The sequence below is a fragment of the Megalopta genalis genome, chromosome 6, assembly GCF_051020955.1.
Source record: "Megalopta genalis isolate 19385.01 chromosome 6, iyMegGena1_principal, whole genome shotgun sequence".
Classification (NCBI taxonomy): domain Eukaryota; kingdom Metazoa; phylum Arthropoda; class Insecta; order Hymenoptera; family Halictidae; genus Megalopta; species Megalopta genalis.
In genome coordinates this window covers 10,867,857-10,887,955 of record NC_135018.1, presented here as the reverse complement: position 1 = coordinate 10,887,955, position 20,099 = coordinate 10,867,857, and the positions used below count along the sequence as shown (strand labels likewise).

The 20,099-nt window shown below is 36.3% G+C and overlaps 1 protein-coding gene across 9 annotated transcripts in view; it reads right to left on the bottom strand.

The window, feature by feature from the left end:
• LOC117227300 (Rap GTPase activating protein 1) overlaps positions 1–20,099 on the bottom strand; it is a 233,194-nt gene that overhangs the window by 177,306 nt on the left and 35,789 nt on the right. For 5 of the 9 annotated variants that reach the window (XM_076522812.1, XM_076522814.1, XM_076522816.1 and 2 more), the window contains one exon: positions 8,630–9,301. The exons of 2 other annotated variants lie outside the window; for them this stretch is intronic. In XM_076522812.1, the coding sequence (XP_076378927.1) occupies positions 8,630–8,670 (41 nt within the window). In that variant the 5' untranslated portion in view covers positions 8,671–9,301. Of the gene's footprint in view, positions 1–8,629; positions 9,397–10,538; positions 10,572–20,099 lie in introns of all 9 variants that reach the window. 2 more of the 9 variants (XM_076522818.1, XM_076522815.1) reach the window with 2 other exon arrangements.

Sequence of the window (20,099 nt, the reverse complement as noted above, 5' to 3'; positions counted from 1 at the left end):
AATTCCTCTGTTTTAATTTAAATAAAATAAAATTAATATTTAAATATGACTACTATTTATATCTAAATTAATATGAGTTAAATGCATAAATGATGGAACTGAGAAAGCTTGAATGTGAACATAAATAAAATATACCACTCTTAGGAAGTGACATAAAATTTTAATGAGGAGGAAAGTTTAAAGTGGTTCACTGGAAGTGGATTCAGTACTTACTCTTCCGGTAAACGCAGCACTGCTGTTGTTTCAAAATATAGAGATTTCGAAAGCAGATAGTATGCAAAGTATTAAAGATTCTTACCTGAAACACTGTATTGATCGATTATGTATGGAACAATGTGATGTTAAATGGCAAAATGTAAATTTTTTAATATTCATTTATATAATGAAATTTAATAGTTGGTCGAACATGCAATGTGTATACACGAGAATTATATTTCTATCGCGTTATTTCATCGGCGTAAAATTTCCGCGACTACAGATTTAGGGAGTTTAAAGTTTAAAACTCTTTCGACCGATCAATAAATCAGCAAAAGGCGAAGTGCTAATCTGGGAATTTATGAAGCTGTCATTGTTCACAGCTGAGGAAACTTTATTAAAACTGTTGTACTGTAAAATTCGGGAAGCCGTAAATATCACTAATTACAATGTCGTCGTAAAAATAATGTTCGATGTATTTATTGAAAGAATCTTTATATCCGAACACTACTGTGTAGAACATTTCGAAATTGGCAATTTTGCACCTTAATATTTGTGAATCGCTTGATTCACAGTAACTACTTACACGATTGATCAGAAATAAAATTGTAAGCATATTTGTCTATTTACCCGAAGAAATCGATCAGTTAGAATTTCAGAACTTCGAGAACTTTCATGAAGTAATTAATGTGGATGTTTCGATCCCGCAGTAATTACTATGTTCTTCAATTTGATGGAAGATCAAAAAGGGAAAGGTCAAACGCGTAGTCTCGATCAAATGAAAGTTCGTACCCGCTGATACGTTTCAAGTATCATTGCTGCTCACAGATTCATTGACTCAATTGAAATCGAATCGCTCGAACCACGCCAGCCATTTACACATTCATTCATTCATTACAACGGCAAAAGCTGATCGGAGCAGAAACGTAAATATATAGGGTGTTCCACGCAACTGTCGCCACGATTTTTCGTATTGCAGGCTGCAATATAAAAAATTTTAGAAAAGATATTTCATTCCAAACACAATCAAGGTCACCTTCATTTTCTAAACTGCGTGGTATATTTTTTACTTCGTATTATTGTAACTCGAGTCAAAACGAATTCAACGTCCTGTTATACCATGACTTGGTCATGGTGTAAAAAATAACCTTGACGTAAAAAAAAATGAAATGAATGAAGTGATACGTTTTCGTTGAAAATTGTTTTAATTTACATTGTATCAATTTGAAGTGTGGAACATCTAAAGCAACATCCCTTCGTTGATTTCACTTTTTTTCACGTCAAAGTCATCCAAAGGTCATGATATAACAGGTCGTTGAATTCGTGTCGATACGAGCTACAATAACATGAAGTAAAAATATACCATGCGATTTAAAAGAATAAAGGTGACCTTAATCTTTACGAATGACACACTTTTTCTGAAAGCTTTTATATTGCAATCTGTAGCTTTTAACTTTTGTTCGAAACATTTGTTTGTCAGACTGTCGGAAGTGCTCGTAAAATCGTTGCAACAGTTGCGTGGAGCGCTCAGTATAATCTTGTAACTGTCACGCGAATACTATGACAGATGTACTCGTGTACACATCAATTTATTTATTAAGAATGATGTTCAACAAGTTTGCCAATACACGCATCCAATCTTATATTAAATTGTTTACAACTTCGACTGAACCAATTCACGGATACTGCGTTATTGAAATGCACACAGTGTTCGATTTTAAATTTAATATTAGCTTTTGAAACTCTGCCAAAGCTACTACTTTACATAACGATATTTAACATTAAATTTGATTGAACAGCTAAACCATATTTCGTAATCGAAAAGAGAAAAATTGGAATGAACCAAAAAAGTATATAATTAACAATAAAACGGGTTTGTTGTGTACAGACACGACTGCTTTTAATTAATCCGCAATGACTAATCGATACTATTCCTATCGCTCCATTTCATTTATGTATACAGGGTGGGGCATTTTAATGGGAACACTTAATTATCTTCGTTAATTATAGCTCTCCGTGACATTTTTATACTTTACTGCAGGATCACCGACAACAGTCTAAGTAGTCTAAGTAGTCTAAGGAAGTGCTGATCAATCCGACTGTACATGTGGAAATTAAATTCAGTCCTTGTATAGACCAAGCGTTACATTGAATACAAACGAATTACTTATTATGCATGCACCTTAATTATATTACAGAACTGACTCAGCCGGTAAACAACGACGAATATAGTAAGAGACCAACCTACGCATCGAGAATGTAATCTGGCTATTGAAATATGACTAATTCGCAAGAGATTATTACAATAATAACGCTGAACAAATTTCGCTCTCGACTCCTAACACTGTTCGCTCATATTAATTTCAACATTTCTCGTTCGAATTGAACTTCAAACTTCACGATTAGGTAATTTTCAAGTGAATTTATGTTTACAAATTGATTTGAGAAAGCCATTTTATGTGCAATATTGATAAAAATTATCACATCAAAAATGAAATTGTAAAGAAGAATTTAAAAATGTTTCTACGTTGTGTACAACCTATTAAAATAAAATAGAATAATCGAACGATGAATAAGAATAGCATGACGAGAAAGATTGTCATTGTCGAGCGTCAAAATTCTGTTAATGTTTTAATTTTATATTTTGTATTATTCGTAAAATATTAATATCAACGTAAACATCCGCAGCCTAGTCATTAGTATTTAATCCAGATCGTTGATTGGGTTGCACACGTAATCATCGAAGGACGTTTCCCATCAAAATCTCACTAACACAAATTTTGCGACCACATATCTCATTTAGCGACGTTCAACAGGATACTAAGCCGGCCACCACATATCCTGTGTGACACAATCCAGCAGGATGCACGATTGAATTTGCGAGCTGGTAATCGTCGAGCGTGCCCCACGTAGATACAATATGCCCGCGAAACCGCAGTCTAAAAGCCTGCAGTCCATTTTATTGGAAACTCGGTGCAACAAAGAGCTCATCCAGAAGTGAAATTTTTGTCCAATGACATTCACGCGCAACTTCAAAACACTTTTTTACGAATAAAAGAGCCTGTGCGCAACAACGAATCTGGCACACTTCGAACGACATTCTACTTTCAATCCTATAGTTTCGAATTTTGGTTGCGGACACTTTTCGCAATGTGGTCACGCTTACGCTTGGATGAACCAATTTTGAACCATTGGTTGCGACGAAATTTGGGGCAAGCCCGGGATTGGCATTATTCGAACCGTTTCGAATCTATCTAGAATAATTACATATTCGAACGAATTCATGTTGCTCGAACATTTTATTCGAATAATGATTATTCCTTACTCGTAACAAATCATTCTATCTATTTATCTGATTCATTCTTTATTCTTTATTCGAACAGAGATTATAAAATTATTCGGACAGTACCTAATGCGAATAATCATTGATAATACGAATAGGTACATTTCTAATAGGAATTCCCAATAGGGTTCATCTAGTTTCCAATAAAAATATATTTTAAATTTTAATAATCGCTCGATTAACACGTGAAAAGATATAACTTTGTGAAACACTGAAAATGCATCAAGGTTTCCTACCTGTTGGAAGTTAAAACAAGGTATGTAGTTCATTTTGTAAGAATCATTTAACATTTTTGTGCGTTCGTCTGTGTCAGCATATTCTGTATGATACAGTTTAGTTTGACAATGAACATGTTCGTGAGGTTTGAAATATGAGAATTATGAATCACGATGAATGCGAAGCGTTTACGATGAAATTTTTAATATGTGTACGACTGACAGATCTGTAAGACGAATCCTTGAAATATTGTATGGATGTAAAAGTTTTAAAAAGAAACTTTTCAAAAAGTTTAAAATCGATTGGTCCAGTCTAGAAAATGCTATTCTCTTTTCTAGAGTGTCCGAATATCAATGAAAGCAACTAATTGGCTTGTAACACACTGTGTATGGAGAACACACGACACGAGAGTCAAACGATGCGTAATAAATATGTTTTTGTATTACCATTTTACGAAAAAACAGAGGAAAAATCGCCCGAATAAGTATCACGCGTGTAAGATGCTATGCATAAATCTGTATAAATGAATGTAATTTCAATGTCATTAATTTTTGATCGACGTCGTAGTTATTTGCGCGAGCGTAAAAGAAGATCGTTGCATTAAACGAAATCCCGGACATAACACTTAGGAACACTTTCTGAACATAAATTTCCTGAACAGACTGCGCACTCCATTCGAGTATGCTCTCATCTACTTAGGTAATACATATAATCTCCATTCAGGAAAGAGTCGTAACTTTCATATCCTGGAAGGAATGAAAATGAGCGTAATACTTTTCGCCTCTATCAATAAGTAGGATTAGATACTAAATTACAAATATATATATTTCCATCACACTAATTCTATAGTACCAATCTCTTGTCGATTCTAATATTAAGAACGTTATGAACGTACGATTCAGACATAACACTTCGAGCATGATATTTATATTTATGTTATGTTTATGCTATAGCTATGATTTTATTTTTCATTTGAATCCGAATTCTCGTCTCGATAATTATTCGTAGCCTACATTCGCTACTGTTATCTTATACAAACGATGTTGTAATATACTGATTTAACATATTTCTTTAGAAATAGGCATTTCTCTTTGTGTACGCGGCAATGGAATTTCTTATTCTCCATAAAATATTAATAGAATGCACATTAAAAGCACACTGAGTAAAACGAGTGCTCTCGTTCTTGGTACTCGGAAAAATTTCACCGAGTGAAACCTTGTGACGCCTCTCTGCCTTCCTGTCCGAGCATTGACGACCTCGTTAGATCAATTTGCTAACGTTTTGCACCCACAAACCGACCGTTATTACACCGCCGATAAATTGACGGCGTGGGTCGTGTTGAATAAACAGGAAATTAGAAACGTATTCCTGCTGGCTGACGCTTTGCTTATTTTATTGGATTTCATTGGAAAATTGCGGTTCCAAATTGGCCCAATAAAGCCGGGCCTAATTGATTCTAAATTCGTACGCGAACATCTTGCCGTACACGCAACACGTCTCGTGCTTCACAATTATTTGCACCAACAAAGATATAGTAATGTCGGGCTAAAATATGTTAACTCGATGGTATTAGCACGTTTATCTTGCTAATTGAATTGACTCGGACGATGTAACAGTTCGATTAATGGGAAAAATTTAATGATGTAAAAGATAATGTTTACAATTCCATTATCGTTTTGTCACAAATCTTCTGCAGATGTTTCTTATTGCCTTTAATGCAATCGTTTGGATGCAACCACGCGATGCAAAGATTAGTAAAGTACAATGGCATTACAATTAGTAATTCCGCTAGGTAGGTAAGTACTTGATGAACGAAACCACAAGGTCAGCACTTGTTCTTCCTTTCCTTGCCCTCGCTATTTAGTAGCACATGTCCCGATCTTTACTGATATTTCATGCTTAATTGACTTTTTTAAATAAAAATTATGTTTACACTTAAACAATGTAATCATTTACAGCAGTAATCTATGCAATATAATTTGCAATTCTTTACAAATTACTTCAAATATCGTATTTTATTTATCAAAAAATTCGCCAAATTTTTATTGTTGTGAAGAATAATACCGTGCAGAATCAAATTATTTTGATCCAGGAAATTCTGCGAATGCTGTTTTCAGCGTCTTTCAAAAGACAAGAAGCGTTTTTGAATTCACTAATGCCATTGAAATGAGCTTTCAGTATCATTTCGTTTTTCATTTTCCGTTTCACAGTTCCCGAGGAACTGTGAGTGAGTCAAAGTGTTCAACATTTTACTTTCGACGGTATCGTAACGTCGGAACTCTCTCTCTCTCTCTCTCTCTCTCTCTCTCTCTCTCTCTCTCTCTCTCTCTCTCTCTCTTGAAAATAGCAAAAGGCTAGAAGGATTTTACTGTTGAGAAAAGTTTAGAGAAGGCAAAATTCTACTGTTAAGAGAGCCTAAAAATGAAGGCACGGTTTTATTGTTAAGAAAATTTAGAGAAAAACAAAATTGTTCTGTTGAGGTAATTTTAGCAGCAATAAGATTCTGCTGTTAAGAGAATTTTAGAAAAACCAAGATTACACCATCGCAGGTGTTCGCTAAGTAAACCATCTTTACATAGGAAGTTAACAAGAAGAGAGGCTGTATCTCACGTCAACCTTTCTAGATAACGGTAAGAAAGTAGACACGATAGTGAAACACAAAAGGTAAATCACTTTCATTCGAAATTTGATGACAAAGGAAAGCTGTATTACAAGGTGCTCCTGTAAATGAATACTGTAACGGTAGTGCGAGACACGAGAAAATTGTCTGTAATGTCACTTGCAATTGTGAAAGTGATCTTTAATGGCCGACATCGCTGGCGTTCGTGATTCGAGAATAATAATTGAAGTTTCTTCAGGGCGAGAGCCTGAGAAGCAAAGTAATCATTCACGACGAGATTTTATCATGTTACTGATCAGTTATTCTCGGACCGTCGCGAACAATCGTTTCACCTAAATAATAAATAAATCTGTTAACATCGATTTCATCGCGGGAATTGTTTATGAAATGATACAGTTTACGGAATTAAGCGACAGAAATACCTGTAATTAGTGTAATATATTCATCGCATATATATTTCCTTTCTAAATTATTTTTAATTCAGATTAGTGTGTTCTCATTTTTTCGTCCAATCAACTATACGTTTCCAAAGGGCATTCATATAATATAATAAAAATCCTATAATATGTATAAAAAGTCATAAAAATAGTACAACCAGTAGATATTTTTTCTATTATACTTTTTCATTTTAATCAGCTTTGAAAGTGATAAATATGAGTATAACTTTATGTACTGTTGAGTATTTTGAGTAGCTTATAAATATAAATACTAAATATTACTTATTACGATGTTGCTTAGGATATGCTTATTTATATGTTGTTTAGATGTATTGGAAAGTTATCAACGAAAAATCAGCAACAACTTTTCTGGCAACGCAATAACCCGACAAGTGCTGACAAATGGCCCAATTAAGAACACATACATTAGGCGTATATGCCATTTTGTTTTATTCGAGGGTGACAGCGAGCTGAGGACCTTGACGAAACGAGGTTTCGGCTCGTTCTAATTTCGCCCGAAATTTTTATCTAAATACGTTAAGTGAATTCGAGGAGCCATCGTTATACGCGGAGTGGAAAAGAATATCGGTCTTGTTCTCGTGCGTGTTCATTAGTATTCTGAGCGATGCATTCCTAGTGGTGGACTGCGAGGCGTGTAAAATGGGTCCCCCAATCATAATTTCATTCCAGATGCGAATACCGAGTGTGTTCTTAAAAGCACAACACGATAAAAGGAAGTAGCACCTTGGAATTTTAAGCGTCAAAATATGCGCTCTTTTCTCATCGTTCCCTTAATTGCATATAGTTACGGTAAATCACTTTTCGTAGCGTCCACCGTGACAAGTACAATGCGATACACGAAGTCCCATCGATACACAAAAACAACAATCGAAAATAATTTTACCTTGCGTATAAAGAGTTATTTATAAATTACGACGTCTCTAAAATTTTTATAATAAAATTAGTATTTTCAAAGTGTTGCTGATCATAAATGCACGGTGCCATCAAATTGTTTAAAAGTAATTGCTGTGATTTTATTTATTCTGTTATTTCCTTCATAATCAATAATGGTATGCATTGCAATTTTTTAAATTTGCTTCGCACATCCGAGAGCATGCAAATTAACAAAGAATTGTTAATTTATATCTCAAGTTTGACGTTCCTAAATTCACTTATTTCATGTCACATTTATTATTTTGAACCAATATAAAATGTCGGACAATACAGAGGACTATGCTTTTAAAAATCTTGTAACTATCCAAAACTGCTAGAAGCGTCTCGAGGAATAAATTTGGCAGTAAAACAACAGCATTATTCAGAGGATTAAATAACGATCATGCAGCTTAATACTTTATGTACCGGAATTAATAGGTTTCACAACGGCTAAGCTGTACGTAAATAAAGCTCAGATAATTTAGTTTGAAATAACAATTTCAGAGGAAGCTGTTCCATTATAATAATTCAAATGAGTTGGATCATGGATGAAGCTATTTTCACTTTCAAAAAATATATCAAGAAATTCTCAACCGTTGATCTTCGCTTTTAACAGCACTTCATATTAGAAACGTTCCGGCAGGTAAATGGTTAAGTGTTCACTCACTGTACAGATCATCCTGCCTCATCGCCCAAGAGAGATAGAGTTTCCCACGAAAATCCTGTAAAAGTAGCAGCCCATTTCCCGAAAGCAAAGGTCTGACAGATTCTCATCATTCAAAGACGCGGCTCGACTGCAGATTCGCGGTGTGAAAATCAGCAGTTTATAAGATCGAAGCTCTGTCGTCGAAGTGCAAAAAGCAGGAGCTGTGCGGTAAGACTCACCCGGTGTCCCCGATGTAATCCAGCATCCGTATCTTCAGCATCTCCGGGGAGATCTCGCGCAGCCGCGTCGCATACAAGACAACTCTAAGGAGAATCTGGTGGCTCCTGGGAACCGCGGAATCTTTGAGCTCGCGCGGCGAGCAGCATGGAACGAGGAAGGTGGCCGATATCGTGGAAGGTGGACTCTAATGCGAGGAATCAAACGGTATCACGTCCCCGAAGCCTCGAATCGAAAACGCGCGTACGTGACTCAGCCTCGTAGGACGTGTGCATGCACTCGGACGGATGTTTCAATCGTGTTATCGGCCAGGCCTCGACGAATCCTTCGGTGTCCGCTTCTTCCTGCGTGTACCTCCTTCGACCTTTTTCTCGGATTCCTTCGTGCACGCGTCCGTCGAATCCCAGACGGAGCACGTGCCGGCAGATTATTTATCCAGGCGCAGCGGCAAGATCTTCGCACTCGATCTCACTCGTGATCCTCGCGGCCGATGATTAATCTCGAAATTCGAGCCCGGACACGGCGTATGCGGAACCACGGTGTCCTGCGAGCGCTACTCAATTATCCGACGTGTCACATTTAGTCGGTGTAACACTGTTTCCCATATTCGTACCGCGGAGAAACACGGGCGACCTCGTTCCGGCGCCGACTTCGTCGACCATTCGTTCGGTGTCCTGTCGCAGCACGGGAAAGAACACACTGATTTTTAGAATGCCTTCATCGATTTACTGCGACGATCGATCCTTATCCCGACCGAAGCTTTTCGAATCTAAATGAAACGCGCACCAAGAGGATTTTTAAGAATCTGTTGCGCTGGGCGACGCTGTCGGATTTTTCTGCGAAGAGCTGCTCTTAGAACTCTTTCGTCAAACTTGACAATTATTAATCTGTTCATGCTAGAACTAAGGTAGAGATAAACTTTTTCTCGCGTTTCATACTGTTTAGTTCTCTAGTTGTACAATTAAATATTTTCAGTTTGGTAGTTAACACTAGTTGCGTTAAGTAAACTTTGTTAGTATCTACGTGATATGAAAGGGTTAAGAAAACAATTGTTACGACATATCTTGCCTTTTCTACTCTTATATTATCAAACAACTTGTCCCGATTTAGTGCGCCTTTCTTGGAGTGGCTGTTAACATGTTCGCACATTAAACTTCTTAACCGATGAAACTCGTGTACGTATAATCCAAAAGCTGCGATTTAAACGTGTAATTCGAAAGGGTAATTATCACATTTGATTGGACTTTGTAATTTCTAGTTCGATCTGAAGATGAACTATCTTTTATTTTCGCAGAGGTGAAATCGCGGTGAAAACAGTAGAAAAGATTTACGGTGCACAGCGATGGTGACGGGCATGAAAAAAATGGTGCAAAGTTGATAAACGTTGTGGCAGACGTGACAAGATCGATGTGAATCGAATCTCGAGTCGGACTGAAAACAATCTACGTTACGCCGTACGTGTGATTTTTACGATATTGGAAATATCGGAATACTGGCTTAAAAGCCATTTACATCGTTTTACTTTTACGTTTTGGCAAAACTAATATCGGGTGTCAGCAGGAATGCAAAAATACTATTAAAACGGTGATAAAACAATAAAGTATTACGCGGAACAAAAATTCGAATGTTTCATAAACGTGAACAAAACAGGATACACGTATCACTTGGATCAAATTCGTGGTAATTTTTCTTCAATTTTAATTAAAATGCCAAACACATTTTAAGTTTCTCAGAAATATTCAAATCACTTCGCTATAACTACAAAATATATATTGAATGCTATGCAGGACGTGGGTCGCACGATGTTCTAAGCTTAAAAGCATGTTAATGAATCATTCCCATATAAATCGAGATCATGCCAGCTAAACGCCACATTATAAAATCAGAAGCATTACTATCTAGCATACATACTTAGAGTACCTAGTAGCGAACGCTCTTCAGTGCCTGCGAAATGGAGAAATTCGCAAAAAAAGAGTATAAATACAGTAAATTCTCTCTAATTGACCCTTAGCTTGTAAACAAAAATGGACGATTTGGGAAGAGGAGATACGATTATTCGAGCCTTGCAGCTCGTTTTTATAATTGTTGACAATCGGCGACTATAAAAACGAGTCGCGAGGCTCGAATAATCGTATCTCCTCTTCCCAAATCGTCCATTTTTGTTTACAAGCTAAGGGTCAATTAGAGAGCATTTACTGTACTAATTTAGTCCCATTGACTTAGTAGAAATAATAGAAAACTAGACTAAAGTGGTCTAGGAAACCAACCTAACGAATTAGGTGAAGAGTTACTCAGTCAGCCTAACCAGAAGATTGCACAGGAAACACACCACCGACATTTGTCTCCAGCAATGTGACGTAATAACGAACATGTATATGTACGTATATTCCCATGCAACAGTGTCTAGAAGTTTTTCGTATGCAATAAAACTTTCTTTAGCCACACACTCGCATTAAAACTGGAACACGACAACACCTCGTATTATGCAAAAACATAACTGGATCTCAAGCAGAGGGAGAAGAGGTAAAAGAAAACTGTCCTTCAATTGAAAAGGATCAAGGATTCTTGAAAGAAAAATCAACGATTATGTTGAATGTTTTTTCTGTGACATTTGTTCTCCGAATCCATAAAAGGATGGATTAGGTGCTTAGAATGTCACGACTGTACTCGCGCACATGAGTCGGAGGTGACGAGGACTATAAAGACATTGCTCGTGATGCAACGTCTGTAAATCGTTGTATTGTACAATACGAAAACGTTGTATACGTGTAAATTGTTTATACGATACATTTGTCATCATTCTTGTACCAAAGTCATCATTCCGTATTTTCTCTATTTAGTGTGTTTGAAAAATATACCAAAACACACAATATTTCAAGGTATTTTTTGTCAAGATTATGTCATTTTTACAAAAACATACTTCAGATCGCATATTTCTAACGTATTAAGTACCGATGGTTATTTAACAATTATTCTATGTTTACGAATCAAAGCTGAAGAGTTTCTAAAAAAGATTTCTGTCAATGCCAATATCAGTTTTGAACCAACAAACCACCCTCGGAAATGTAATTTAATAATTTCTTTTGATTATTATTCGATTATTAGTTTTGATTCGATTATTAGTTTATTATTATTTTGGAAAGATTTTCAAACATCTTGTCATCTGATAATTAAAGTGTTTTTACTGAAGAAAATCGGGGTGTGGACACAAGAATATTCTGAAAATACAGCAGAAACCATTAATGAAATTTTAAATCTCATTTCTCAAATAAATATAAAAAGACTAACGGAACATAATGTATTTATAAATAAAGTTTAATACGCACACGTACTTCATGAAAAATTCATACCTCTAATAGCATCTCTTTATACTTTTAAACTCTGAATGATAAGATTAACCGTTTGGTTACTACATAGTGCTATAGCGGTTTCCCGTTAAGTGATCTTTAAAGGTGAAACGCGAATGCAGTAGCTCTCTTTTGCAGACTATTTCAATGTATATCTAAATTGCTGACATATTTATACAATTTCGGGTTGTCAAATAGAAATTTTGAGAAATCAGTGTTCATTGGAATGTACATAAAATTAAGGAGATAGAACACAATAACGAGGAAATATACATTATGCGATTTCGAAACAGCGCACGAAAAATGAAATTATATTACAATTGTTACATCTTTGGGTTTTGCATAGTCAACTATGCATAAATATTAGTAGGTTGGCAAAATTGTAATAATGCGTTGAATATAATCTAGCCTCAAAATAGGCTTCACACCTTATTGTGCACTATTTTGTTAATTTGCTTTCCAAATGTAGCTATTATATACATTTAACCGTGTGAATTAATTATGGTAGTTTAAGTTGACAGTCCGACATTTTTGTAATATACTCAAAAAACATTCTCAATTTTCGATATTCAACAAATAATTTCATCTACTCTAAAAGCGGTGTTGGAAAATGCAAAATAAAGTGATCAAATCTTCAAAAATGTGCACAACTTGTATATTGTCTCGCAGTTTAGTCGCAACAATAAAGAGAAGCGACTGGAACAAGCAAGAGCAGATTTGAATAAACCAATAGTCTGCATCAAATTATTCCGAAAAAAAGCCGAGTGCACAAGTACGTTTTTGACCCGCTTCATGCGACTCGCTTCAGGGGAGAAGATAAAGCCGCGCATAAGGGACCGCTTCGTTGGCATTATCGGAAACGGGAAGCAGCCTCGACGAGCATAGTCATTTAAAGGAAGAGAAATCTTTACCGGCCACGAGATCCTGGCAAGATTTCTATTGCGACATTTACATTTAACGAATGATCCACTTAAAGAAGTCGATCGGCCGGCCGTGATTTATGCGGGAGAGCGTTGGCAAGGGGAGCGAATGGAAGAAGACATTTCAATTACGTTATCGGCGAGCAGAAGCGGACGCTGCGGCTAGCGTGGACACCTGACGGTCCAACTTCTCGACCATTGAACATTTTCTCTGTGTTTATCTCCGAGCAGAATGATCCGCTCCAACGCGTTCAACGACAACAACGAATTTTACGGTTTACCTGCATCGCAACGCGTCGAAAGGCAGCGGTTCGCTTTTAAAAAGGAAACGCCCGAGCTTCCACTTCCCGACGAACTTTCGACTGCCTTATCGGCGTTTCAAGGCAACTGGGCAGACTTGAAACCGTGAAACGTACTCGCGACGCCTCGCAATGATTCAGATCGAGTTCAAATAACTTTTGAACGATAAAAGATATCGGAGTGAAATTGTTACTAAAAATATTTAAAAAATAGTCACTTTTAACGACAGATGATGAAATATTTATAGCATTTGCTTTGCAACGAATTTTCATTGACATTTCTGACTGAAAGAAAGATGATGTAAATATCGTTTTCCAAACTATTTTGTCCTTTTTAAATATATATTTTATATTTATGTTTCACATATGTTAATAACATATGTTAATACGTAGAATGTAAATTTTATAAAAAATTTTTGTATATAACTTATAAAGCTTAATTAGAGTTATCGCAAATAAGAAATCATATCAAAATTGAGCTATAATCGTATTGGCTGGTATTAAATGTAAAGAATACTTTTAAACAAATTTGCCTTTATTTATTAGGGGTCCTATTTGAGTTATGATTCAAATTACTTGACATACATACATACAATAGGTTTACAGATGCATCGGATAATAACATAAGTTTACCCGTTTCTGTGGCAGGAACGTTTCATATATTGTTTCTTAACTCGTTAACACCTTAAGGCAGTCAAGCATCGTATATCATTCTAAGAGTTCGATTTTAGTGATTATTTTTGTAAAAGTATATTGTGATCGTTATAAAATAACACAATAATAAAATATATTTAAGATAAAATAATAATGAGCTATTTTTCAAATCATCACAAATGAAGAAAATAAAGAAAGATTATCCATTAGAGACAAGACACCCGATATAAGCAGAGATAGTTCTATTCAAATCAATCCACGCGAATGTCTTCGAAGCTTCAGGCGTATTTGTAAAATGTTTCGAAGGGAAGATAAATGGCGTCGAAAGGAACGTCATTCTGTAGACTGGGATAATCAAGATAAAACATTCACGTTCCGAAGTGTTCATAAAATAAAGAAGTTTCGTAACGCTGGATGCTTTGTGTCCAAGCTGTAAGAAGTTTTACTTATTCAAATGTGTTTTCTGCAGTAAATACAAACGAAACTCGAATGACACGACGCTTGAATTGCTCGGTGTCTCGAATAACACCGCAAAAGCTTGCGACTACGCTCGAATAATCCGGTAATTCAATTGCCCGGACTGTCCATATTTTAAATTTCGAGAAACGTCGGGGAGTAAAGAAGTCTCGGTGTCCAAAGGCGACTATCAGAATGTTTCACGCGAGATCTCCTCGCAAAGTCGAAGAGAGAGAGAGAGAACTCGAAATTTCGAGGATGATAGCGACCCAGCAGATGTTTCCATAAAGATTCCCTCTGGCCATCCAAAGGAAAAGGATCCGGTCTTTGGAGGTCATCGCAAATTAATCCTGTTTGAGCCGACATCTTGTGGTACAGGACTGATAAATGTAACGCAAAGTTTGTAATATGTCTGAGCCCCGTATGAAAAACCGTACAAATTACAACGAAGTAAGAATTCCCAAATACACCGTATACAGGTCAAAAAGAAAATACTATTTATATTACATTACATCCAATATTAAATAATATTTTATACACTTTGTTGTGTGAGTGTTTCCACAAGAAGCAAGTTTCAATATTTATTCTTATCCCAATTTTTGTGATTTTGTAATTTTCGGTTTGTGGTTATACTTTCAGGAATACGCTTGACAAAATTAGAACAATGATACACAATTAGGGTATAGTATCAAAAATAGAGTAAGGCACTTTGCTAGGAATTGTACACAGTATGTACTACACACACGGATCACTTAATTCGATGGGACTTGATGCTCGCATGAATATACAAGACTCGTTGAAATTATATTATAATTGTTACTTCATTAGGTTTTGCATAGTCAACTATGCATAAATATTAGTAGGTTGGCAAAATTGTAATAATGTGTTGAATATAATATAGCCTCAAAATAGGCTTCACACCTTATTGTGCACTATTTTGTTCATTTGCTTTCCAAATGTAGCTATTATATACATATAGCCGTGTGAGTTAATTATGGTAGTTTAAGTTGACAGCCCGACATTTTTGTAATATACTCAAAACACATCCTCAATTTTCGATATCCGACAAATAATTTCATCTACTCTAGAAGCACGCTTGACAAAATTAGAACAATGATACACAATTAGGGTATAGTATCAAAAATAGAGTAAGGCACTTTGCTAGGAATTGTACACAGTATGTACTATACACGGATCACTTAATTCGATGGGACTTGATGCTCGCATGAATGTACAAGACTCGTTTAGTTAGGCTGCGGCGGTTGATTAATGGAATGCGATGACACACATTTTATAGTATATTGCTACTTGAGTACGTAATAATGCGAGTGCGCAGGAAAAACGATCGACTCTTGCTGCAGAAGACGCTCCAAACTTATAATTGATATTTAATCGATTTCGAAGACACGATAGCTTCTCAAAGCTTTACGGCCGTCTCCGGCGTGCTCGCAATAACGAAGTTCGTACCTAGAAGGAAAACTGACAGCCGCAAATTCTTTTGTTGCAAGGAACGCTGTTAATTACATTATCGATTGCTTCAAAAACCTTCAAATACAAACCTGCAAACTATTAGAACATATAGACGTTGTATATAAACGTAAAATTAAATTTAAATCAAAGCATTAGACTGTAAAGATTACAGATCGAAAACGTTCACGAAAATATAGCAAACATTAACGCTAGGTTTACGGGACGCGTCAAAATGACGCGAACCAAACCTTTTAATTTATGATTATCGAAATTATAGAAATAACTCGGTCTCATTTGACATACATATTTATATCATAATAAAAATGGTTAAAAACATGAATAAATGTATGCTTGTTATTTTTATGAAGAAGTGTAGAATAGCTGCTTGTAGTGCTTCGTAAACCTAGTGTTAAATATGTAAAAAAGTTCATACACTGTTAGCTGCACGGAAAAGAGTTCTGAATAAAAATTACACGGCTGAAGATTGCATCACGTACGTTAGAATAATTTCTTTTTATACGCAACGTACGTAGATGCAGAATATTAGATGTGGAAGATCTATTTAAAAAAATTAGTTTTTTGTTTAATTTCGTTATATATTTGAAAGAATCCCTCTGTGAAATCCCAAAAATCCTCATTACATACATATTATCAACAGCTTATTTTCAGTTTTGCAAATATTAAATGTTTTTTAAAAAGCGGATTTTTTCAAAATTCATTGATTTTCCCCCGTTAGACGTGAGTGATCGAGTGAAGCTCGATCTGTGATACGCAGACAATGTGTTAAAAGTGTCCTAAATTTTTAAAAATAAAATATAATATAACAATGTGCGAGTTAAAAGAAATGTTAAGTTGTATGGAAGCTGACATTGATATAGCGGCAGGTATGATGATAAACTACTCTATTTGATTCTCTCCACGGTGCATGAATGCAACGGTGCGGCATGTGCTTGCATGTTTTGACAGTATATTTGTAACGTAAACTAATTTCCATCGTCAAAATACACCATCTCGATTCCATTTCATCCGGCTGTTTACTCAGGTCACGAATCTCTCTTTTTTTTTAACCGGTCCGTTCGTAAACGATCGAAAACCATTGTTTACGTTTGACCGATTTCCTCTATCCGTTTATTTTTGTAAATACATTTGAACGCAGATTATCGAATAAACAAAATAAGAAATTAATTCGCCGAAGCCACGGATCAGTGTTGTGAAATAACCAGACAGATAATTTCAATTAATTCAGAACTGTTGAAATTATATTTTCTATGAAATTAGTGTCGCTTAATGCAAAACGAATTAACAATTATCCGAGTAATTAGCATTTGACAAGCAGTGATACGTGTCCACGGTGAGGGAACAATGAAAATTCATAAATCGCGAGCACTCTGGAAATTCAATTCCGCCGGAGGAAATATCTCATAAAATTTCACGCTAATTACCTTCCCCATAAGCAGGTACTCTCAATTTACAATGTACCGTATATTTACGGTGAACAGTGATAACTTCGTCCAAGTTTAATCTACGCACAACTTAGCCTTCTGTAAACCACGTTATATATCCTGCAACTCCTTCCCAATTTCCTCGGGCCAGTGACTGAATTTCAATAAAAGACCTTCGACTCTCCACCTTCTCCGTTAGCGAGTTCTGGTATTAAAATTTCATTCGTTGCAGTCGGTCATGTAATAATTCTTATACTTCGCAGACATCGAGAATGGAAATTCGAAAAGTTTTATTTATCATTATTATTATATGATAAAATAAATTGTTACGTTCGTTGAACTAGGTAATACGTGATGTTAAGTTAATAAGATGTATTACGTATTTAGTAAACCGGAAGTCATTGTAAGCCGAAATGCAAGGATTATGATCAAATAAATGAATAAATAGTAATGTAAATATTCCGCAGGCATTGACAACGAAGTTCGAAACGTTTTCAGCGACTGAATTACGGCATCGGAAAGCTAATGTATGCCAATTTATGCGGGTCTAATTTTTCTCGTATTCAAGAAACGATCCACTTTAGAGCCTCATTCTTCATGCATTCTTTTTCGAAAGAAACTGGAGCCCAAAGGAATATGTTTTGGGATGAAAGCTCCGATGAAGAATACAGTTTAATTGCACGGAAGGTATAAATACTCACAAATACTAATAACTTTGAAAGGGCACGATAATTAAGTTCTCTTTCCGTTTCGCAGTGCTCGCGTAAAAGGAATTTCCACAGGCTACGCTTCAAACTAATCACTGGGATCGGTTTCAATGTCAGTGGAAATCTGTACACAGACAAAAAATTCCTTTCTCCACCGTCATTTGAAATGCACGATTCAACTTCCCGACGTTTTTTCGATATGATCACCATTTTAATATTTTTCAGCTGAAACGCTTGCACGAGCTACGAGCTTCATTGTTCTAAAAGGCAAGCTCTAGACAGCTTTCTTTTCAATAACACTTCCGAAAGAAATTGTGACATTAAATTTCAAGTAGACAGTTGGATCATGGATGAAGTTATTGTCGCTTTTGGAAAACTTTCCAAGAAATTCTCAACCGTTGACGTTCGATTCGAGAAAGACTATTAGAAAACTAGAGGCAGATAAAATGTTAATAGTTTTATGTATTTTATAACAGTTTTTAGTAACAGCTTCACTGTTTTATTGCTAGTACACATTTGCAACAGAGCCTTGAGAGAGACTCATTCATCAAGGAACAAGTAAAAATAGTAAAATTTTAGTTTTTAAATTACCTTTACAGTCTCTTCGGTGTTTCGTGAACTTTCTACATACTAGCATACTAATCGTTTCCCTATCATAGTCACTAAGAGTTCAATGACAACGGTAAGCTCTTTGCGTTGAAATAATGGATGTCACTTCAAAAGTGAAATTTCGATACTTTCACTCATTAAGAAGGAGATTATTCTAGAAAAGCTACTAGAAAATGTGATATCAAAGTTCTATGAAAGAAGGTGTTATCACAGATTTGTCGTGAAGATTTCAAAGAGAACTTAAAAACATGAATTATTTTTGATTGTTCTCAGTCATAACAAGATACCATCTTTCTGTTACCAACATTTCACTTCCGAGTAAATTACAAGTACAGGCCAACGTTCCAGGAACACTGAAATAGGAATTACTTCATGAAGCACCTTCTTTCGAGAGGCCTATACAAGTAGACGAAAACATTTGATTGAAAAAGAATCTACTAAGTCTACTAAATTATATTTCATTCGCCTCGTTTCTTCGATTACAATTGTAGTATTCTTTTCTCTGTTTGCCAGAGGTCGTTTAGGGAAATAAAATTGAACATGAACCTTGCTGCCTCTCGATGTTCCCCTCCGTAGGCCTTCGTATCCTCTCGAAGGTCACAGACATGTTTTACATAACAGTTCATTTTTGAATGTATTACTATCGTATAGTTTAACTGAACAAGCAAATCGCAACAAGGTTCATCCACTAAATTATCAATGAAAAACTAGCTTCGATGCGCGCAGTCGCGAAAACGTGTTCATATCGAGCAAAAATATCATGATCAGATTTCTGCGGATTCGACGCGATTCTTACTACACGTGCGCGAATAAATGAATTTACTTGTTTCCCACAAAAGCATCTTCACGATATCAGCGAACGCGAAAGAAAAGCATCGAATCGGCCGAACAACCTGTCTGCGGGTTGCAACGTTCACCGATAGAAATCTCGCGAAGACGTCAACGGCTTGGTAGCCAAGATGTCGTACAATCAGGCGTCCCCTTTGAGAATCACGTTGCATCAGTTTTTGCTGGTGGTTCTTTGAGCGTGTTTCGCAACCGGGCTCGTTATTGGAGCATAATCTAGGGGGTAGGTTTACCGTTCAACGAGACCAGTGTCCAGGATCCCCTCGTTACGCGTTTCGCCGAATCACGTCCCCGCGATTACACGTCCCAAGATACATCAAGATCCCGTTATCGTTTGCGATCGATTAACTCCCCTGATGTAGTTCCCCGACATCGGCGCAGCCGACCGAGCGATCGCGGACACGGAAGGAACTTTCTTATTCTCGCGTTCCTTTTTCTGCGCTTCGGAGTCTAGTGGCCAGTCGTTACAGTCTGCTGGGATCAGCCGAGAACGGTTGAGAACAGTTCACTCGGGAAGCACGCGATGACACTAGAGCCTAGAACCTTTTCCTACCACTTTCCCGGGGATAACCATGAAGTCGCGTTTACGAGATCCTCCGGTAAGGATATAGGATTCAATAAACACATCTAAGACATGGCATCTGCTGTCTACGAAAACGATACTAGCTAAAAAGCAAGAGGGAAGGTTGTCGTAACGTTTTAACGCTAAACTTACCGTGCCG